Source organism: Drosophila nasuta, chromosome 3, assembly GCF_023558535.2.
Source record: "Drosophila nasuta strain 15112-1781.00 chromosome 3, ASM2355853v1, whole genome shotgun sequence".
In the NCBI taxonomy this organism is placed as follows: domain Eukaryota; kingdom Metazoa; phylum Arthropoda; class Insecta; order Diptera; family Drosophilidae; genus Drosophila; species Drosophila nasuta.
The window spans coordinates 7,820,331-7,844,399 of NC_083457.1; the positions used below are offsets into that span (position 1 = coordinate 7,820,331).

At 39.1% G+C, this 24,069-nt stretch overlaps 1 protein-coding gene and 1 long non-coding RNA gene across 2 annotated transcripts in view; both read left to right on the forward strand.

Moving 5' to 3' along the window:
- Nucleotides 1-24,069, forward strand: part of LOC132790101 (MOXD1 homolog 2) — a 142,752-nt gene that overhangs the window by 42,403 nt on the left and 76,280 nt on the right. Inside the window, 1 exon segment of the mRNA XM_060798538.1 lies at nt 21,743-22,742. Within this exon segment, the coding sequence (XP_060654521.1) occupies nt 22,227-22,742 (516 nt within the window). The 5' untranslated portion in view covers nt 21,743-22,226.
- LOC132792728 (uncharacterized) lies at nt 13,448-15,037 on the forward strand. Its single transcript, XR_009633036.1, has 2 exons — nt 13,448-14,554; nt 14,608-15,037. It is a non-coding gene; the product is annotated as an uncharacterized LOC132792728 (long non-coding RNA).

The following is a 24,069-nucleotide window of genomic DNA, read 5'->3' on the forward strand; positions in this document are numbered from 1 at the left end:
TTATGCAACAACAACGACAAAAAAACATTATTCAACATTATCGATGCAATCTAGACGAATGTTGTGAGGTTTTTGATTTTCGCATCACATTTTGCGTGATGAATTTGTTTGCCATCAATCAAAGCGGAACAAACTGTTTATAGAACATTCTGTAGTCGCATATGCTGATTGGCAATCTTGTATTTATTCCTTTCTAACTTTTATTTGTATTATCTCAGCATCTTTTTCTGTGTGTGCTCTCGACTCTGACTATGAGGGCAACAGCTGTCACTTTTTTGTTGACTGTTTTGTTGCCATCGTTGTTGTTGTTGTCTCCGACATGTGCCACCTTGAGACGACATCCGTTGAAGCTGAAGCTGATGCTGATACTAAGAGCGAGGCAGTTTTCTTCGTCTTAACTGGCGGCCATATATCTTGCCACGCTCGCTGGATGGCTGGCAAATATCTAGCCATTTCTTATACTAGTCACAGTTCTATAATTTCTCGATTTATTTTGCTGCCAGGGATGCCAGTCGACTGTCCTGGCTGTCCCGGTTGTCCTGACTCGCCTGCCTGCCACAGACAATCCAAACATTATTCAAAGTCAAACTTCATTCGCACTCACAGACAACACACACACATGCAAGCAAATTTTTAACCACATTATTTATTTACTGTTCGCTCTGCCCCACGTGCTTTTGGTTTCACCTTCTCTCGCTTGCTCCGCTGCTGATGCTTTGCCACTTAATGTGAGTGTGTGTAGAACGTATCTGTATCTATGTTAATATGTTGCACACTTTTGTTGCTGTTGCTGTCGCTGTCGCTGCTGCTGCTGTCGTTGTTTGGCTTTTGCATTTATATCAGCCACAATTTATCAGCGGCCATAACAAAAGGCGCCTGCTGCCATTGTCGCCAAGTTGGCTGCCAAAAAACCAAACCCAACAAAACCAAACCGAACCGAAACGAAGCCGCAACCAAAAACCCAAAAACCAAACCAAAAACTGCCGCCTGTCAACCGGGCCTCCAAAATATATTTATATATTTACTACACACATTTATATATTCACATTCTTTTTTTATTATTTCCCTCGCACATTTTCTAACTGCAAATAATAATTTTTGCTATGGCAAAATTATATTTCATGCTCTGAATATTGTGAAAACGAAAACAATAATAAAAGTGCCAAACACACACAAACACAAAGAAGGGGGCAACAAAAAAACAAAACCAAAACCAAAACGAAAATGATTAGCAATAAACAAGCGACAAAAACAAGCTGCGACTAGGAGAAATGAGGTTAAACCTTTTGACAGGTCGTTAGTCAGATGCCCTTTCGACCAAGTTAACTATGTGATATACGGCATCGACAAGAATAATGGAGACTTCAAGCATTTCCATCGCAAAGCATCATTAAACGGGTTGCCAACTCAGCTTAAGCATATAAATGCAAATTTTAAATGATGCATGATAAACTAGCAGCATAAATCCCGAAAAATAAATGATCTATAAAAAAAGGATAAAGTTAATATATCTTTGTTGATGTCTTTGACAATATTAGTTGCATGACTTTTAGTGCTTAAATGTAAAAAGTTTATAGTTAATTGGAATTTATGATAGAAGAGGTCAATGAATTTGATTCAAAATTATATTATAATGATATCAATTAATACTGCACAATATAAAATTATATCTGCACCTATCAGTTGATGAATATGATTCAGCTTAAAAAAATGATGAAGTTAATATTTCTTTATTAATGTCTTTGATAATATTAGTTTAAAGAACTTTTATTGTCGGAATGAAAAAAATTTATGGTTGATTGGAATTAATGAAAGAATTTAGTGATTCAACTTCAATATATTTTTAAATGAAATACAAAACATGGAATACAAAAATGTTGTTAAATAATATTGATTTTAAATATGCAAAAAATGTTAGTCAAATCCTTCACTTAAATATTCCTAACTTTCAGAATTTAACACTACATTTTAGAATGTCTTCTCCTAGGCCTAGTTGAGAGCATGCTTTGCAGTCCATGGACTCAACTTTTACCCTTTGTTTATCTTTACTTGCAATGTTTGTGAGTGTGTATGTGTGGCTTATTGGCTGCTCCTTGTTGTTGTTTTGGAATATTTTATGCATGCTTATCATTTATACGCTTTTTTGTTCAACTAAGCGACAAAGAGTTTTGTTTTTTACAAACACCAACAACACACATATGTATTAGCAAATTGAGAGCGAGACAGAGAGTCAGACATAAATAGAGACAAAGAGCAGGAGAGCAAGAGAAGTAGCAAGGCAATAAATTAAATAAATTGTAAAATATCACTTGATGGAATTGAGTGGGTGGAGAAGTGAGTGTTTTGTTGGAGGCCAAGTTGGCACTGTGCAAAGCTTTTATTAAATTAAATATTTCACTGCAATAAAGATTATCAGCTGGCAAAGGCAAATGATAAAGCAAACAGACACCAGACTAACGGACAGACAGACGGACAGACGGCCAATCAAATAGACAATGTGACTCGCTGACTCTCAAACTGTGTGTATTTGGACGATCCGCTTTGCAAATGTCTATGAGTGTGAGTGTGGGAGGGCATTGTAAGTGTGTGTGTGTAGACGCATACATGAGCGTTAACATTGTAAGCAGACCATATAAATGTAAATGAACTGCTGCTCTTGCCTGATGCCGAACCTAACTGAACTCGACTCAACTCAACTCAACTGTTCACAGGCTGATGCCGTTTCCGTTTCATAGTCCTTGCTACATAGCATTTCCTGCACACGCACCCACACACACACACACACATACAGAGTATGAGAGTGAGAGGACACATGTACAGTTAGGCAGCCATTTTTTGGTGATGCTACTTGCATGTATATCAGGCATAGCCACAGCCTCAGCTTCTGAATTCAGCCTTCTCCTCCTGCTTGCGCTGTCAGAGGCTGCTTTGCATGTGTCTCTCTCGTTTTTATTTGCTCAAACAATATTCGACATAGTAATTTTATGCTTCGACTGCGGAACACATAAAATTATCTTTTGAATAAATAAAGATAAGAGCCAGAGCACAAAATGTTTCCCTAGAACACACACACGGACACAGTCATATACACACATTTTAATGTTTTATTCAAAAGGAAACAGCGTCAGAGTCAGAGACAGAGATGCAAATTAAAATATCATTCAATGTTGGCAATTTAATATATTATTTTTGATAAATGAATACGACACACATTCACATATGACTATTACCCAAGTCGTCTTATATTTGGCACAATATAATTGAATAGCTTGTACACACACTCACATTCACGTTCACATCCAAATTTGCTGGCACACATTTGCACAACAAGAAAATAAATCTTATGCTTTATGCACCGCCAATTCTTAGAAGTCTGCCTAGGTTTCTATTATTCGCATTTTTGGTTTTTTGTCTTTTCGTCCTTTTTTGTTATTCAGCCAGTATTTTTGTTGTTCTGTAAGTCGCAAAAACATTTTCACTTTTTACCCCCCTCAAAACAACAGCAATAACAATTACATCGACAGAAACAACAACAACTCTATTTTGTCTAAGCCAAACGATTAGCCAATAGAAAATTCTTTGCTTTTAGGCAAAATGTTGCAAATATATTTCTTATGCTACGAACTTCACATCCGTAATTTATTGTAATCATATTTCGTTAACTGCCTTGGCAGCCTTGAGAACTTGATACCAGAATTGTTTTCGTTGTTTTTCTTGTTGTTGTTGTTGACGCACATTAGACGGCATTAAGCTCTTCATTTTAATTAGAATTTCATCTTTGAAAGGGTCAGGCAATTGAATTAGTTTAAGCGATAAGCTTTATGGCCAGAGCCATTAAAATGGAATTTCATAGAAATTCACTTGAATTGCGAACGAACAACTTCAGGCAGTATATTAATAAACATTGTGACAGACAGCAGTCGACAAGTAAATATTAAGTTAATAGCTTGATCAAGGCAACTTGTGTAAAGTGATAACACAATGTAAAAATAGCACTAAACTTGATATGTGACAAAAAAAAATTTGAAATTTCTTGGGAGTTTATTGAAAGATGGAAACATTGATTAAATGTGAAGAGAATTGCCATGAACTGCTCTAAATATTAAATAAATAAAAATAATAATATTTTTTATTTTATACAAAAGTTGCTTTGCAATTCTTGCTTGAAATTCTACTTGAAATAAAAATGGAATAGAATAGAAATTGTTGTGCAGCCTTCTGTTTTATAAATGAATAGTTGAAGTACAATGAATTGCAAATGAAATATATGTATTTTACATAAAATGAAATCAAAAAATAAATTCAAAAAAACGTATCCGTACTATATTAAAATACATACTTCATCGATTCCTAGATATGCAAATTAAAATGCAGCAGTAGAAATTTTCAAAATTTGGGCAGCTTTCATTTATATAAATGAATGGTTGAATGTGAGGAGAATTTCAATGAACTGATACAAATATTACATGGATTTTAATAATATTAAATTGTTCATCGATTCTTTGCCAGATATCTCGCTCTTCGCCATCGATTAATAAATATAAAATGAATAATTATTTAAAAATTTTGATAATATCGTATGATTATGTGTTACACTGATTTAATAGCAATGAATTATAAATTGTATGTGTGCTACATTTTGAAATATAGACCATCCAAAACCTAGTCAGATATGTACGCTTTTTCAATGTAAGCGTTGCATCTTTTGCACTTGGCGTTTGGAAATTCACTTTGGACTGTTATGTGGTTTGGCAGTAAATGGGCAGCACATCAATTTTTCTAGCGTGAATTTTCGCCTGATTGGCCACGATCCGTTGCATGTTGATTGGCAAACTGATGTGCTGCTCATTGCCACTTTTCAAGGCTGCTCAGCAAGCGAATAGTGCGCTATTGCGAATGGCGATTTCTACTTCGATTCGCAGCAATACACGTCAACTGGTCATTCATTTTGAGCAGAACGAGATGGTGGGCGGAGGGGAGAGAGCACTTTTTTTTATTGATTAAAAATGTGCAAACATTTTCGCAGCAATTTCGTTTTTAAAACCACTTTCGTTTGAACTGCACATGAGCGTAAAGCGGTGGATGTTGTTGCTGTTGTTGGCCAGTCGATTGGGCTGGGGTCTTAGCCTGGCTTTTAAGTTTGTTTCTTGCATGGACATCACGTATTCAATCAATTGCAACGATGTCGACACTGGCGATGACGATGAATACGAGCAAAGAGACACACAGTCAGAGTCAGAGACAGAGTGAGAGTGAGTATTTCGCTTATTTTCGGTTGACCCATTTCGCAATTGGCCAAAAATGTCTGCAGCAACTTCAGTTTCAGTTCTCGTATCAACTCCATTTTCCCCAGCTTTGTCATCTCTTTCGGGCCGGTCCAGCAATGTCAGTTTAAAATTAAGATACGAGCCAGGTCACAAAAGTGCAACCTGATTGCAGCACTGGCTTAGACAGCACCACACACAGAGAGTGGAGTGGGGAGCAGCATAGCGCACACACACACAATGCCGCACGGGTGTTGACATTTATGTCCAATGCAGATTTTTGCCAGGCCAACAACAACGACAATAAAAATTCCGAGACTGGACTGTGACTGTGGCACCGACTCCGATTCTGACTCTGACTCTGTGTGACGGCAGCTGCAGCAGGATAACTATACGTATACGTTTATACAGGACGCTCTCCGTCTCTCTCTTTCTATGGCATCGTGAGCATCGTTGGCATCGTTAAACAGGCAACTGTCCGCCTCAGCCACAATGTAAACGTTTCATGTTGTTACCAAAAGTTGTTATAATTTTTAGCTCCCTCTGCTTTATACCATAGTAAGCAACTTGTTTTCCCCCCTACCACCATTGCACTCCACTGAAATCCTTCTCTTACCACTACAATAAAAAATCATTGCATACTGCGGGGCGCCTTTGAGCTGTGCACAAAATTTATTGAGCAAAGTTGCTGAGCTGATGTATCGCATGGGCATGGCCAACGGGGGCTGGGTTACGGGGCGGACAGTTGGCATACTTTATCATCAGTGACGACGTCGACGACGACGGCGACGAAGAGGAGGACGACGTAGACGACGTCGACTCTGAAGGATGGCCAAGCGCAGGATGCAGGATCAAACCACAAAATCCAAACTGATGCATACAAATAAAAACAGAAATTGTTGGCAGTATTGTGTGACGGCAAAAATACCCTGTGGAATTGTCAGGAATATTTGTAATACATTTATTTTATTTTATTTATTTATTTATTTTTTCAAGTTTCATGTTATATTTAAACTTATGAGAAATAGTTTGAATGCATATATTTAAATTTGAATATATTTAACAATGCCTAATTTTCGAATTACAAATTATTTTTGAATTTGGATAAATTTGGCAATATTTTTAAAATTGTTTTTGGCTTTTTATAGACATTACCAAAATGTATATAATTTTGTCTTAATATATTTATTCCAAGCAACTTTTAAGCCCTGTTGATGCCCACTTATATATTATTTGTCTACAGGGTATAAAAAGCGAAGAGAGTCGAGGCGAGGCTGCTGCATAACATGGGGCCAGATTGTAGCTCTCCTGTGCACTCTCCGTCCTTTTCTCTCTGCACTTCTGCGTGTGCCCTTTTCACATGTGCATTACTGCGGGGGGTTTTTTTCGGGTAGGTCGCATTAAACGGAAGTTGCCGCTTCGCTATGCGTTTGTGTTGTTGTTGTTGTTGTTGTTGCTGTTGCTGCTCTTGTTTGTTGTTGGCATTGTTGTGTTTAAAAAGTTTTATGCTCGTCACGAGAGAAATTTATTGCACTCCGGTGTTCAAAGCTTTTATCCTTTTTTATCATTTTTCTGCTATTGTTGTTGTTGTTATTGTTACTGTGTGCTTGCTCTCTGTCTCTCTGTCTTTTCGGACTGGGCAGAACGGTTGTGAAAAAGCGGATGTGATTTATTTGGTAATGCTAATGATGTTTTTGCTCGTCGTCGTCCCTACCATCAGTTTATTTGAGCTTTGGCTGTAACAATTTTTATCGCATGTGTAGACGAACAGCACCAAAAACCAAAAAAAAAAACAACCAAGTGAAGAAAACCCTGGTAAAACCTGCCAAAAGTTTTCGGCAGTCAGCAGCAGCAAAACTGAAAACCGTCATGAAAATGCTTACGACAACGCTTTTCAATGTGGCTACAAAACAACGAAACCAAAATGAAAAATTTTCCACAACTCGATTTTAACATTTTTTTTTTTGTTTTGTTTTTTTTGGGTAGAAGGAAATGTAAACAGTTTGCCATTTATCTTGCGTGGCCAATAAATCGCATTGTATGCCAGGACATCAGCGCATTTAAAGGTAGTCCGTAGTTAATTTTTAAAAATGAGCCAAGTCAAGATACACGAGCACTTCATATAGGCCTTATTTATGTGTTCGGGTATTCAATAGCATGTCATTGTGTGCTGCTATTGACAGGATACTTCCACTCTCTTCCATCCTTAGCTCAGCTTATAGCTTTAATTGTGCGACTTAAGGTTTTGCTTTATTACAGCGACTTAACTATATTGAGCTTTATTAATTGTTGTCAGCGCCAGAAAGAGAGAGAGCCAAAAGCTGGGGCAACATTACGAGCAGCAGCTTCGTTGAAGAGGGTAACTCCCTTGGAGTAACAGAAATGACCCCAAAGGAGCAGCAGCAAGGTCAAACAAGGGAATCGACTCGCCCAAGAGGTTAAGTCATGTTGACAAAGAGATCAGAAAAGTTTCCCCTTCGCCCCACTTATGTATGTGTTGACAACCAAACATAGTTCGCTTTTTAAACTGAATTTAAACAACGTTTTAATAGAGACATTGTTACCAATCGGAATGTGCATATTTAAGAGCTCATATTTCCCACACGTATCCCACATAACAATATGTAAAAATGAAATAAAGACATTTTGTTATATCGTGGGCAGCTTGTTAAAAATGCATAAAGATTTTTTATAATCGTACTGGACACAGCAAAAAAACGAATCATAAAATTAAAGTTTATTACAATTTTGATGAGGGAAAAACGCATTTCATATGCAGTTCATTCACACGCGAGAGTCGCGAGTTTATTCGCCGGATATTCAGAACTAGAAAACAGTCAACTCGAAATATTTCGTAGTGACATTAATTAAAATTTTATGCAACACACGTGACACCGTCTACGTCCGTCCCAGTTTTTAGTCGCCATCGCTCTACCTCTTTCTATCTCTTTCTCTTTCTCTCTCTGTCTCTGTCTGGTTTTTGGGGACTGTCATGTCAAACGTTAGGCTGTCGCCTCGCATATGGTAAATCGATGTGTTGTGTGGACGGAGGAAGGTATGAGGTAGAACAAGCGTTTCGTTCGGTCAATTCGATTATATTCATTTTTCACCTTTCGTTTAAACTTTCACGTGTCGTGGTTGTAGTTACTGTTGCACTTGCTGTTGTTGGAAATTCCATGTAAATTAATTAAACTTGCTTGGCATACAACAGTAACAACAACAAGAACAACATGAGGCGAAAAAAAACAAATTGCCAGCAGCGGCATGGCACACGTCAGGATGTGCTAGGACTTCGGTGCGACCGACTGGCATACATGGCAAATTATATATTGCATGTCAAAGGACAACAGACAACGTTGTTGTTGTTGTTGTTGCCACGAGCAGTAGACAGCGGCGGACAGCGGGACATCGGGACATCGGGACAGAGCGAGGGTAACGAGTGAGCGCCAGGGTAGTGCCACTTAATATTTTTTATACACCACAAATCGACCACACGATCAGAGGCCGCCAGTGGCCATATGGCCAGGACATGTAGCAGGCAGGAGAAAGCAAAGAGAGAACAAACTCACACACTGGCAGGACACAGGTGCGCGACAACAATTAACGAAATTTATTCAATTTGCACCGTCGCACCGTTCGCAGTGTGGAAAAAAAGTGCAGAAACGCAACGCAAACACAAACTCCGACTTGCAGCCTTTTAAAATTTAAATAATAAATATGATATTGTTGTACTATATGGATATAGCTTGTCTGCCTGTGTCTGCACTTTTAGCGCAATAAATTGTTTCATTAAATATAAATTTAAATAAAGCGTAGATGCATACTTTGTCTTTCGCACCGAACTTTCCTTTAATTTCTTTCCTTTTTCCGCTTTGTGTGCAATATTAAATTAAGGCGATATTTCACACAAATTTATCGCATAAATTGCAAGTTCAATTCGTGCGTTTCAATTTCCAATTTTAATATAATATTCTATAAATTACGTAAAGGAGTCAAAAGTTTAGAACCCTTTTTTTTGCTGTTGTTGTCAAATGTGCCCCAATTTTTCACAAATAGGCAACGCCTCATTTTCCATTTTTTTTTATTTTGTTGGACGTTTGAAATTCAAAACAGGAATTGGCCACAGGAATGATGACCAGCTTCGCTTTGGGGCATTTGCTGAAATTGATGAAAAGCGATTTGAGTCGAGTATTTTGTTGTATTGCCGTGTATTGAGTTCCTCTTATGTGGCAATATGAGAGAATGATATCAAACGATTGGTTGTACACGAAATACTGTTATATATAGCTAGATATTCGCTTATGTAGGGTTTAATTTACTTGTGGGCGTTCACAAATATTTCACGAGAAAATTTCGATAAATGACCGTTGAGAATGCCGATTTATATGGCGTGGGTTACAGCAAGAGATTAGCTAAAAATAAAGTGGGATTTAACAAATGTTTTATGGCCTTTATTTGACAAGAAGAGAAATCTAATGCAAGCAGAAAGAAAAATGTTTTAGAAGAAGAGAAAAATTTGAGCTAGAATACATGACAAATTTGTTTAAAAACGGATTTAATTATTCAAAATTAAGGTTAGCAAATATACAATAGAAGAACTAATGATAAATATCAAATATTTGAATTAGAATTTATTTAAATAAAACACTTGTAAGTTTAAAAAATAAAAAAAGAATAAAATTTGAGTGGGGTGAGGTGTTCTCATGAAGAGACTTTTCTATACTTAAAGATCCTAATAATTGTTTTTAAAAAAATATTATATTTTTTGTACTTTTGTAATACCTTTAAAAAGAATACTTCCCTAGAAGATACTTCTTATCACTTGAAGAAGTATTATAATTCTTGGAAAAGCAACAGTTTAGCCAACATCTGAGCTGTTTGTGGGCTATAATAAATAAATAGAAAGATGTCATATAAGCTGTGACATAAGCGCAAGCAAATGCCTCGTTAGAGCCACTAAACGCAACCCTTCAACAAGTGACTTGACAGAGAGTGAGGGAATTTCTTCCCTTTTGTGTTATGTGCACCCCGCTGGCGTTTTGTTGTCATATGCTAAGACAACTTTAGCGCCCCGGCAAATCCGCACTTTTCAGCTACATTTCCGTCATATACAAACCCGAAGCGAAACACAAACACAAAAGGCCTCCAACTCCGACATAAAGATGACATTGAAGAAAGTGGCAACATCAGCAACATCAACAAGAACAGCGAAGCAATAGTGTTTGTGTGTGTATATATGTCTCTCTTGTGGCATGCACAATTAAAAGCGTAACCGTAGTTGTAATAATACGGAATATTTACGCTTGAATGGTTGCTTTGTGCCCTGGCTTTGAAACCCGGAACGCGGCACGTATGTGTGTGTGTGTTGTGTGTGTGTATTTGGTGTGTGTGTGCACTGTCATTGAGTTGCTCTTGAATGTTCCGCCCTGCTTTGGAAAATTAATAATTTATTTGTTTTGTCATTCAGCATTGTAAATAATGAGAGAGATTTTCAATAATCTTCTTTGTTAATATTGAAATTAATTTGTTTACTGTTATGCTACTTAATTAAACAAAACGCATACACACACACACACACACACACACACACACACACACACAGAAGTACACATCACACTCCAGACCGCATCGTTCTCAGCCTCTGCCTCCCTCCTCAGACGGCTTACCACAGCCCATAAATAACTGAGAGGGCGCAAGTGGGAGCTGGGAGCTGGCTGGCTGGCTCCAAGGTAGTGGTGGCCCAGGCCAATCTATATGTAAATAGTTTGTATTTACATGGCTGCATTTTAAAGGCTCGACAGGATTTTGTCCTGTTCAATTATGCAATAAATTTATCACTGATTCCAATGCAACGCAATCCACAGATGAATGCACGGCGCTTTCAACTCCTTGTGGTTTTCCCTCCCTCAATCTCTTTATACATATGTGTATGTGTATCTTTCTCTCTCTGTGTGTGTCTTCCAAAAATGTCTCTTTTGATTTTGGCACGCTCTATTTGCATTTGCCCGTTTCAAATTACACATCTCAATAATGCACTGCAATGCGTAGGAGAAACTTAGGAGAGACTGCTCTTGGCATAATGAAATATTTATTAGCCAAGTGGCTTGGCACTTGTTAGCTAATGTATCTTTAAGATGCAGCTATTAATTCCAAACACTGCGTGACGCATTTAAATTAACATAAAAACCATAAAACACAACACAACAAATTTAATTGCAACGCATTTGTTGATTTCTTTCAACACAAACAAATTGAGTGAGAAACATAAAATTTTGTCGCTTTTTTTCTGCCCTCCCGTCTTTCACTCCTCACCTCTCTGCATAATGAGTGAAACATGTTTGGTATCCGCGGCATTCGCGCAGCCCACGACAAAATTTCAACAGAAGAACGCATTTTCCACGTATACGAATATCTAAATAGTATCTGTTCATCTATATAAGTATCTCACACACTACTAAATGATATGAGTGTGTGGGGAGCGAGAGGGAGTGAGAGATACAGAGAAAATGAGGATGAAAAAAATTAGAACAACTTAGCGACAAGGGAATAACAGAAAACAAACTCAACACGCCGCCTGTCATCATTTATTTTGTCAGAGTCTCTAAAAACAATTCCAACTTATGGCTGGCAAACAAGACACTCTGATGGGCAATGGCATTGTGGCATGTAGCTCACACAGCTCGCAGCTTGGGGAGATACAAATAAGATACGAGAGATGCGATCAACAAAGGTAACACGAAGATCCAATGCTCTGTAGTTGAATTTGGGTGAAGAACTGTGTTCTAGAATTTGAGTTTATAGTTAAAATAAATTCTTTTGACATGATTAAATTTATATGAAGGGAAAGCAGCAATTTAGATTAATTATAATAATTTACATATATAAAAATATCTATATAAATTCTTGCAGTGATTTTTGAATGCAGATCTTTTGTGTGATTAGTTTTCACAAAAATAAACACTTTAGAAATATTGAAGATTTATTATAATAATATAGAGAGATGAAGTTGAAGTTATATAAATATAAAAAAATATTGAACTACTGTTTTCTCTATGCAAATCGTTGGTTTAGATCAATTAGTTTTCACATGAACTAATTAATATTACATATATGCAAATTTACTATAATAATTCAACCATGCGAAAATATATTAATTTATTTATTCTAACTAATCTCCAACTAGCAGTTGACTTCATCTATAAGCTGTCAAGTTGCCCCGCAAGTCATGCCAAACAGTGATTTTCATTTGCTTTCATTACAAGAGTCATCATATTTATCTTTTAGTATAGTGTATAATAGTTTGTATGTCTGGTAGTTTAACAAAAGCTCACAGCAATCTCTTTGCTAGTCATGGCTTGTTCTTTCTTTCCTGCTGTCTCTTAATGATGTGTTGCTGCTGCTGCAAAAGATTTTTTTTGGACATCCCATAGAGAATCATTGTCGTCGCATGGGACGCGAGCGCCCCCAACCACAAATGTTGCTGGCACCTACACACAGATACACACACGCACGCACACACACACGCACATAGACAAACACACAAGTCATTAAGTGTTAATTTAATGGCCAAGAGATCTTTGTCACAGATAACAAATGCATGCATTTTTATACGCACAGAGAAGATATAGAGAGAAAGAGAGAAGAACGTGAAGAGAGAGGCAACGATGAGGAGTTCTTTTGGGCTTCTATCTGAGCCCTGGCATCTCTTACAAGTTTGTGGAAAACATTTTGTGCGCAGCAGGTGATATATGTGTTGTCTGCTTATGGAAACAACCAGCAACCAACAACCAGCAAACAACAACTAACGCCTCCTCCTTTGGCTTTGGTCATATGATATTTGTGTGTTGTCGGGTTGCTCGGTTTGTTAACGCTGACAGACAATTAAGTGTTTGCTTTATGTTTATTGGAATGGATTTGCCGCAGCAACGCACGTTGTGCGTTCAGCGTTCAGTGTTGTGCGCTGCGCGTTCTTCTCTCTTAACAAATTGATTGATGACAGACACCCTGAATCTATAAAGAGAGAGAGAGAGAGATGGAGAGCGACAAGTTTCTTTCGTTGGAGAATAAAGTCTTGAATTACAAGCTCAACTGGTAGCCCACCAACACCTGGTCATCAACATTTTCGAGGGCTACTTTAAGTAATAAAAGTGCCAAGTAACAAAGTAGTCATAGTCCGTATAGTAGTAGGAGGCGTAGGCTCAGCCAACAGAAAAAAATACAAGGCGTGTGTATAGCCTAGAAAATGATGACGATGTAACGGAAACTTTTTAATTAAAATTCGAAAAATTAATTAAATATTTTTGTGACGCCCGAGCAAGAGTCAGAGTCAGAGCGAAAGCGAGAGCCCAAGCGCTGACGATGACGACTTTGAGATTAAATTTCCAACCTACCTACGAAATGCAAACCCACTGCTAAAGACAGTGAGACTGACTGTCGAAAAGTTTGCTTGGCAAAATACGAACACAAAAAAGAAGGAAAACAGCAACAAGTACAATAGCAACAACGACAAGTTGATGAAACAACACTAACAACAAGTTTTTGGTAAGGCAGTTGGAGAAGGCAACAATATCAAGTGCAAAATGAGAAAATTCACTTGCTCTAGTCAAACAACAACAAAAACTGTGTGAAAACGCCGTTGCTGGAAGGTCGTTAGATGGGGGAAAAGGTGGAAGGTTGTAAGCTTTTTGAGGGTAGAATGAAGAAAAACTCGACTCGACTCGACTTCACTCGTCTCGCTTTGCAGATAGAAAAACAAAAGAAAGTTTGCCAGCAGAAAAACCAAAAAAAAAGTGAATGTAGTACAAATGCCAAAATGAGAAAGGAGCCAACAAGCGAAAGATGAGCAAGAGAAGAAGCTACGAATAACACAACAAAAAAAAAACAGTTAATGATGCACAACTGATAAGCCAAAAAGATGACACACAGCCGCAACTACAAGTGCAACTGCAACTGCAGAAGGAAAAAAGAAGAAGCCACTTCAACTTCCCCCAGCTCAATTGCCAACTAACGACTGTGAAAACCAGTTGCAAGTAGGCTGAATCTGTGTGAGTTTGTGTGTGGCAGGTAAACCTGGCTATGTAAATTTTAAATTTAGGTTATCAGATGGCGGATGATGCAGAACACTGCAATGAGAATGCCAGAGATAATGGCAACTATCGTGAATGTGAAAGATGAAGAAAAAATTCCGAGTGCAAACCACTCGAAAGCCAAAAGAAAAATCTGTGAAAGTTGCAGAGGAAAAACAATTGAGAAGCGCGCAATTTGCATGTGAAAAACATAATTATGGTCAAGTACATATTAGAAAACATAAGCATTAACCGATAATCACATATTAATTATGTAGTGCAAACTGATGTTAAACCCCTCCGCATTGAACCCGTTCAAACATCATCAACAACAAGTAGCAAATGAGAAAAAGGGTGAAATTAAAGCCATGACCCAAAGTTCTATCCGACTTAATGTTGCCAATCAATCATTCGCTCACTTGATGGGCTACAAATTACTACAAAAAAAAGGGAAAATGGGGAAAAATGCGAACAACTGCAAATGGCAAAAGTTACGAGACAAGGGCAAAAAACTTAGTCGCATATGTGATGCTTCCTCTACTTCCGATAATGAATTATATGGCTGTGCGAAAAGCAAGAAAAAAGGAAAATAAATACGAACAAGTAAGAAAGCAAAAGTCGAGTATGATTTGCTGTGCGATACCCGCTATCCATTGTGAATAAAAGCAAAACAGAGCGGTATTAATTTTAAAATATTCCAAATTAATATACTGCAATAAATTCCTAATGCTATTTTTGGTATGTTTATATAGTAATACATTAAAAATATACTAGATTGTCAAGCAAAGTAACTAAGACCCTTAGTAAATACAAAATTATTTCTTAATTAAGTTAAGAGAATGAGAACCTTCTCCCTTTTACTTACATTTCCTCGAGGCACAAAAGTATAATACCCTTCTAACCTATGGGTAGCGGGTATATAAACATGTTATCCAATTTGAGTCAAAGAAAAGCTCCAGTTTAAGCAGGTAAAACAAAGCTAAACCTATTGCAATTTTTTTTTAGATTTATTCGGTATTCGGTTTAGTTGAATACATTAACTTAAATCCAGAGTATCTATTCATTTAATTCAATTGCAGAGTGCACAAATTGCCGTAACTATGAGTAGTTTTTGAGTAGCAGTGCCAGGCCAAAGAAAATTATGCTAAAGTAAATAACAATCTGACTCCATCTCTCTCTCTGTCTGTCTGTTGCTGTCTCGCTCTAGTACTCGTTCCCATGCTTTTGGGGCTGAAAATGTTAAAAACTTAAACAACGCTGACATATTTCCCCAGATGCCTTCAAACTTTTATACCCCAAACTTCTGCAGCCAAAAAGTCTTTTGACTCTGCTTCTATATACCAGAAAAAAAATCAAAAAAAAAAAAAAAAAATGTGATGTCAACGACGTTGAGGACGACGAGGACGAGTGGCAAAAAAGCTGAAACTGAAGAGAAGGCATTTTCATTTCGTGTTTAATGAAAAATGTCAAATAAAAGTGCCCAAAACAGAAACGGAGAAACAAATTGCAAAAGCTTTGTGCGATAGTTTTTAAGCGGAGAGGACTCCGCCAGTCCTTGAGCACAGGTGAGTGAGGCAGGATGCATGATGCAGAGGATGCAGTAGCCGTAGCCGTAGCAGCAACAGCATGCCAATAAGAACTGCAAACAAAGCGCAGCGCACAAGTCGAGGCACTTTAACAAAGATGGGCACACTCTTTGGCACACTAATTACTATTTATTTCAAACGAAAATTGCTAACGAGCAAAAGATATTACCATACTCAAACTCATACTCGTTCTCCTACTCGTCCTGGTCTAACCAGAACCAGAGTGTAATAATCAAAAGGAACAGGTAGAGTGAGCATTGAGAACTTGAGTGGGCCCCTTCATCTCCTCCTGCGTTTTTCTCTGTTAGAACAAATTATTATTTTTTATGATTATTTAAATTACGCGCCAGTAGCCAAACCAGAAGGCGGCCTGCGGCACAAAAAAAAATAAAAGCTGAAAATGCTGTTTGCTTCGGTTTGCTGGAATGTCGGTGCAATTTACAAAAGGCAACACAGGAGGAGCGGGAAGCAGCAGGCACTTTATAGCTCTTGGAGCACTTGGCGAAGATAGCGTAGCGTAGTCATCTCTAATAGTTTTCATCAGGCTGAGAGGCGTTTGTAATACTGCTGCCCCGCTCATCTGCTCGCCTCAACTGGTTGTTGTTGCCTGCAGCTTTTAGTGCAATTGGCTGGCAGCTTGTTTAATGATCATTAAAGATGAAGACGACACACGAGCTGCTGCAGCTTCAACGGCAGCAGCGTCGTTTTGATTCAAAGCGCTCTTGACCAGGCCTTAATAAATGAGCACAGGTTGTGCCCAGGCCGGGACAGACTTGTTTTCTTTTTTCTTAGTCTTTTATATATGTATAGTAGAGCTGCAACTCTTTGGCTCTTTTGGCTTGCGGGCAAGTGCCTTGGACTCACTCTAATTAGTCAATTTTTCTCCTCTTTTTTTTATACCCAATTAAATCTGCAGCAGCAGCAGCAGCGGCTTCGGCCTCAGCTTCAGTTGCAGGCACTTGAGTAAGCAAATGATGTGCAGTAATTAGTGTTGCCCCCCATGCACACACACACACACACACACACACACATAGCTATGGAATATACGAATACATATTTTTATATTCAGGCGAGGCCGAACTGCAACGTCCAACGCAGATAAATAATAATTTTCTTGCTGGCAATTTTTCTTCTGTTTTTTTTCTTTCGTTCGTTGGCATTGCCACAGGATGACAGGTGCAGTGACAACCTTGCAGACAAAATTGCAGCAGCTACAACAGCAGCGGCGACCCCAGTGGGACCAAGGCAATGTATTTATTAATCGCTTGCTTTTTTCCAACTGGGTAACTTGTGTTTGAGTGTGTGTATATTGAAGTTCCGCAAACTTACATGTCATACACGTACATTTATAATCAAGCAGCGCAAAGACCGACCACCAGCTCCAGCTCCAGCTCCAGTTGCTGTTGTTGTTGCTTCACCTCAATGCAAAACTCATCGCAAATACGCACTACATGCTGCATGATGAAGCATCTTGAAGTGGGCAAAGCCAAAGCAATGATGATGCCTCGATCTCTGTCCGTCTGTCTGCCCGGTAGCGTGTGCACAGTCAGTCGGTCGATTGCAGCTTGTAGTTGCTAAATGAAAACATACATTGCGGTCACAGATTGCACACACACACACACACAGACAGATACAAACACAGAGCACTCAGAGCTTCAAGCTAAACGCAAGCACGAGAAATTTTGCGAAACGCACAGTGGGAAAAAAGAAGTGAAAAAAAATTATATAAAAATAGTAAAATGAAAGTTCATTATAGCAATGGGAACGTCTAATTACCAGCTGGGATTGGCATAGGCAAATATTAAGCATACGAGGTTGAGAGCTTGGCCTATGGAAATGTGAAAGGCAAAGCGTGGATTATGGGAATATGGCAAATGCAAACGCAAAAAATGTTTATTAATGGTTCACTAAAGAATTGTAATTAGTTGCATGAGCTTGCAAAGAACAGCGGCAACTAATGATCCTTTCTCTTTAATTAGCATGCTGTTTGAGCATATTTCGAATACATTCTTAGCCCACTGTGCGGCAGCAAAACATCCTCATCAATGTCGCTGTCATTGTCGTAGCCCGCAGTCAGAGTCGAGAGTCAGCAACAGAAACAGAGAGCCACGGCAACAAAGTACCCAAGTCGAAGCCAGAAACATTTGTCCATTTGTCGAGTTTGTCCACTTGTCCAGCCAAATGTTGCACCGGCAGCTTCAGACTTAGCTTCAGTTTCAGTCGCCTCGCTTCAGTTTCAGCTTCAGCCGCAGCCTCTTTCTACAAATCGTGCAATGATGAAAGCCATGGACAAAGTCTTTGACTTGTATTCAGTTTTTGTTATTACTTGCGCCACAGCTTCTGTGCTGTTCTGTTCTTCTTTTTTTTCTGCTGCTGCTTTTTTTTTCTCCACATTATTTTTTTTCTCATCTCATCTCTGTTGTTGTATGTGCCGCCGCTTGGCGCTTGGAACGCTTTTATGCCCATTCAGTGCATCTTGTTGCCTCGCTCTCCCCAACATTGTTCGTTCGCCTCGCTGGTCTGTCTTTTGATGACAGCTGCGAGAGGAGAAAGGGGAACGAACGAAGACACTGAGAGAGGACGGACATTGGCGTTTTGTGTAAAAGCGACTAATGTGTGTCTACGGAAGCCATTTCGTGCCTTTTAGCTGTGAGTCAGTCCAGAAGTCGAAGTCAGTCAGGCAACCAGTTTCATTTCATTCGCAAAAAAAACGAAAAAAGTTGCCTGTCTTCAGCATGAAGGCGAAAAATAAATATAAAAAAAAGTGTAGTTAATTCGCCAAGTAATAATATTATACTCGTACTTATGAATGTCGTCTGAGCAACATGCTGTGCACTTCTACTTGCCAGTGGATGTCCAAGTCGATGTCTGAGTCGGAGACAGAGTCGAAGTCCCTACCATGGCCAGAAGAACCTGCCGGACCAGCGCCTCCAGCTAAATTGGCTTGAATTTTACGGCTGCTGTTGCCTGTCTTTCTTGTTGTTGTTGCTGTTGTTATATTGTCAGCAGCAGCAACATAAGAACAACAATCGACGATTGGCCTCGCCTCGGCCTCGGTCTGTATTTAAGCGACATCATTCATCTGCCCGCCCATCAACAGCAGCAACCAGCAACAGCGACCAGCCACAGCAACGCCGGCTGCACAATGCCAATGACGACAGACGCCTGGCGATGACGATGTTGTGGATGGGATACGAATGACGATGATGATGATAATGACGACAGCAATAATAATAACAAACAACAACAGCAGCAGCAGCAACAACAATGGGGCAGGCTGCAGGCAGCAGCCCTGTGGCCCATCAGACAGCTTCGTAGTACAAAGTACAAGTCCGCATAATTATAATCAACGTCATTTAACGTTGCCGGCCGTCACTCAGCGCCATCTACAACATTTACAACAGCCGCAACAGCAACGGCAACGGCAACAACAACAACAAGTTGTAAGCACTGAGTGCCCCATCAAGCTTATTGTTGTGTATCTTTTGGATACATTTTTGATAACAGAGCGCATAATAACTTTGTCGTTAGGTTAGGAATGCATTAACAGAAATAATGTTCATCAACAGCACACAGAAAGTGCCTTCTCTCTCTGCTATAATATGATGACTTATTTTGCCCCAAAAAATCTGTGTTGGATTCTCTACTAATATCTCTCTTTTCTCTCTGCTTCAAGAAAAATAGTTTGAATACACATCAACACAAGTTTTTATTAATAGCATAATCTAAAGATACGACGAATATCATTTCCTGTTTTAGTAGTTCCTTTTATATATTCTTAGATACTATCTCAAAGATGTGTTGCCCGAAACTCAGACAAATTTATATACCAGCTTTCTAACTTTCTATTCAATTTATTTAAGGTGTTTGTTAAGAAGTATCTGAATGATATATCTATGACTTTTGATATTTACTTTAAGATACTCATTTATTTCAAAGTGATTAAACTAATTGTTACCTTGTATTAATATCTATTTAGTTCGCATTTATTTCTCCCTGAAGTCAATTCAATTTCGTGTTGAAATCAACTGTCAATTAAATGAGCCACTAATCAAATTATGTATCTCAATAAAAAGCCATGTGAAAGATACTTTGTGGCCGCACCTACGTTTAATACGTAAGTGGAAGGAAGTCAGTATTTACTTTATACATTTTGTTGGAGATTCCAAATTATTTTAGGGAACGCTCCGCAGTTGTCTGCTCATTCCCTTGAGGGCATCAAATTTTCGACTTGTCTGTAGATTAGCTTTTCGTTTTACTTTGCTGCCTGCTGTCGGTGTCTTACGATTTGTTGACCTTTGTCAACTTCAACACGCGACTAAGCGCTTAAAATTGGTGCAAATACAAAGTAGAGTCACACAAGTACTTCACACTCTGTGATTCAGAGCTGTCGCAGTTGTGTGTATCTAGCGCCGGAAGTGCGCTATTTATAACAAATTGCCGCCTGTTTGACATTTAACCGAACGAAGCGTTGACGTCGACTACGGCGATGGCTTCACATTAAAGATTTAAATGAGGAATAGAATGAGGAGGAGCAGGGATAGATGTTGAAACCGGAGGCGTTACCAGGTCACCGCGTACTTTTGGCATGTAATCAAATGTAACCGCATACCAAATATGCGCCCCGGACTCCAACTCAAACTCAAACTCGGACTTTGCCGAGACCGGGAAATTCGAGCGCAGACAGACTTTGTGGTCGGCGGCTTAGCCACGGCCATTTAATACAATAAATCGCACTGCCATCAGACGACAAAGGAGCAGAGTCAAGCTATAGAGAGAGGAAGGAAAGAGGGAGGAAGGAGGAGCTGTTTGGTAACCTTCTTGTGAGTGGCCTGACTCGAGTTCAGTTTGCGCGACCTTCTTCATTAAAATTATGACAAGCTGTAATTATCTTCGATTTGCTTTGACCAACGCACTAATTGCGTGTGAGACAAGGGAATGATACTCGAGACAGGGACAGAGGGAGGGAAAAGAGGGAGAACTAGGCACATACATACATAATTGACGTGTACGTCAAGTGTCGCTCAAGTGTAACCAAAGAACTGGTTTTTTATCGAAATTAGTCAGTTGCTGGTGAAAAAAGATGTGACTGAGTTATGTCTATGACCGAGTTAGTCATACGACTTTGTGTGACTCAAAGTGGGAACGACAGAGACTTTATGAGTAATGACAATGGATTGCACAACGGAAGATCTTCCCAGCTGCGTACTGAACTGGTTAATGTCTCGGCTAATAAATTACAAGATAGATTTTGCATTTCACTGAAATTCAACTCGGAAATGATTCCAGATAACATATTTTTGACAATAATGAATGAATGTGTTGCAGCATATTTTTTGTACAAATCTTTTTTGTAGCCACATTCTTTGGGCGTTTCCGCGCTCGTACGTATTTCAATTTCCTTCGTCTGGTTTATAGCCATTAGTTTCCACCCCGCTCTTTGGCTGTCACTCAAAGTGCAGTGGAGTCGGTCGTTGCAGCGTCAGTTCTTGGGAAACTGCGTGACCAGGCTAATTAAAGCTTAAAGCAGAAATGTTGACGAACTGCGCTTGCTTCGAAAATTGAACTTCAAGTAGAGAGGAACTTGAGACGTCAACTTCGAGTGCAACTATGTAGTATGTAGTATGTAGTATGTGTGAGGAGTATCTTAGAGATACCGGTTCATAATTTATGTAATTATATGCATTTAAACATTGCAGCACGAAAGCTATGAGCGACGAGTAACTGTGAGCTGCGTCTCTCTCTTTCTTTGTACCATTATATAGCTCGACATCAAATTATAGCAATTATATAATTTTTCTTTCCTTCACTTGTCGTCTATTTACAGAGGGTCGTCCGCATCCGACAGATACCAGCAGCAACAGCAACAGCAACAGCAGCTGTTTGCTTCCATCGCTGTGTGTGTGACAAGCGCAACTAATGAGCACAACGCAGCTACAACAGCAGCCAGCAAGTAGCAACAAATCGGAAACAGGAAGCAGCAACAACAGCAGCAACAGCAACGACGAACGAAAGTAAAACTGCGTGGCCATTATTATCATTACTATATAATCGTAACTGTGATAGCACCAAAGAAAGAAAAAGAAAAGCAAAGCAGCGCAAAGTTGAAAATACTCACGATACATATATCAGATACATTTACCCGCAGCTAAAGCTACAGATATAGATACTCGTTCAAGTTGCTGCCGTGCGTAATTACGTTTCAGTGATTTTCAAACTAATAAATGTCGTACGCGCAATTGCCGGCAACAACAATAACAACAACAACAACTATTTGCTAAAGCCAAGCAGCCAACAAAACTCCGCACAAAATGGCGCACAAAATGAGGCAGACAACAACAGTGGCAGCAACCACACTAAAGGCAACAATAGCAACATCAGCAGCGACAGCAACACACACGAGAGCAACACAGAGCTGCAGAAGAGCAACACGAGTTGGCGGCACGCATTCAAGTTCAAGGCGGTCATCGTTAATCACATGTTTTATATCCTGCCACACGTTTAGCTCCACATTGTTGTTGCTGCTCGTGCTTGTGCTCGTTGCCACAACGCCAGCAGCAGCAGCCAGCAAGCAGGCCACTCGCAGCAACAACACATCAGCAGCAGCAGCGGCGGCAGCAGCACAACAAGCGACGCCCGTTTGGGATCATGCCATCGATTTGAATGAGGATTTTCGCATACTATGGCAAATCATTAATCAGGATATAACATTTGAAATACAAGCACGTACATTAGGTTATGTCGGCTTCGGATTCTCACCCGACGGTAATCTTGCCGGCGCGGATATGGCCATCGGTTGGGTGGACAAGGGTCAAACGTATTTTCAGGTGAGTGATAAATAAGATAAAGAAGCAGCAAAGCATATAACAAAAACAAAAAAAAATCGTAATACTCGGGGTAAAACTCGTTGACCATTTTTCATTTTGTCGGGTTACATTTTCATTTTCCAATGCGTGCGGGCCGGAAATTAAGGCAGCCAACTAAATGAAAAGTTGTCGCCCTAATATCATGCAATTTATTTTGCAAACATTTTGATAAATAATATTAAAAAAAAACACAGCAGAAGCTGAAGCTAAAAAAAAAATGTTAGCAAAACAAGAAAAACATTTTACCACTCAACTTGGTTAGTAATTAATTTGTTGTGGGCGGCAACAACTCCACAACATACACAAAAAACGAAAAAAAAAAAACAAAAATGAAAAACGAAGGCAAAGGCAGCAGCAGGAAGTGAAACAAGTTCCGCTGTAAAAAGGCGCACAAAATATGTGCATAGTCTTAGATGCTTTTGGTATCCTTAGAGTCTTCGTCGTCGTCGTCGTCGTCGGCACGGCATATGAATAATGACAGGCTCATTTGTAAGGACTTGACGGGTTTTTATTTGAATGTGCTCGCGTTTTCCTTTCCTTTGCTTGCGAACAGTAAGGATTATGGCAATTTAGCAAAAGGAAGAGAAATACTCTGAACTATGTTAGGTGAACCCAAAGCAAGTCAAACCAAGCAGAAAACGAAATACATATTCGTACACAGTGCAAAGATTCCTTTTTTTTTCGAAAAGAGAATATTCCAATACGGCAAGTTGAGCAGCGTAAAGTATCGTAACTAATCATTTATTTGCTACTGCTCCAGCCTTTGAGGAACTTTGTGTGTAACAAAACTCAATAACTGACAGCTAAAGTGCAAAGTAAACTAACTGGCAAATAGCTCAGCTTTCAGTTGGCAGTTCTTGGTTCTCAGTTGCGATTGTTTGTAGTTTCCGAAACATTTAATTAGCTCGTGAGAATAAAGACTGTTAATTAGAAGTTCAAGCTAATCCTTGTTTCGTGTGTTCACGGCGCATCGCTTCCTGTCACAAAGCCCAAAGTAGACAGAGAATACGAGAAAGAGACAGAGAGACGAAACGTGTAATAAAAGCTGAAGCACTATTTGATCAAGTATACGTCAAGTATGCTTTGCTTTTGTCAAAATCAAATTTAATACAGTCATCCTACTACAGACTTTTCAATTGTAGACTTGGAATTTCTTTGGCTCTCTCGCCTCACCTTGGGCGCCTTTTTCAGTTCTAATCCGTCCCTGACAATGCTGCTGTCCCATTTTTTGAAATAGGCTCTGCTGTCGCTCTATGGACTATTGTCGTAAGCGCTGGTCTTACGTTCA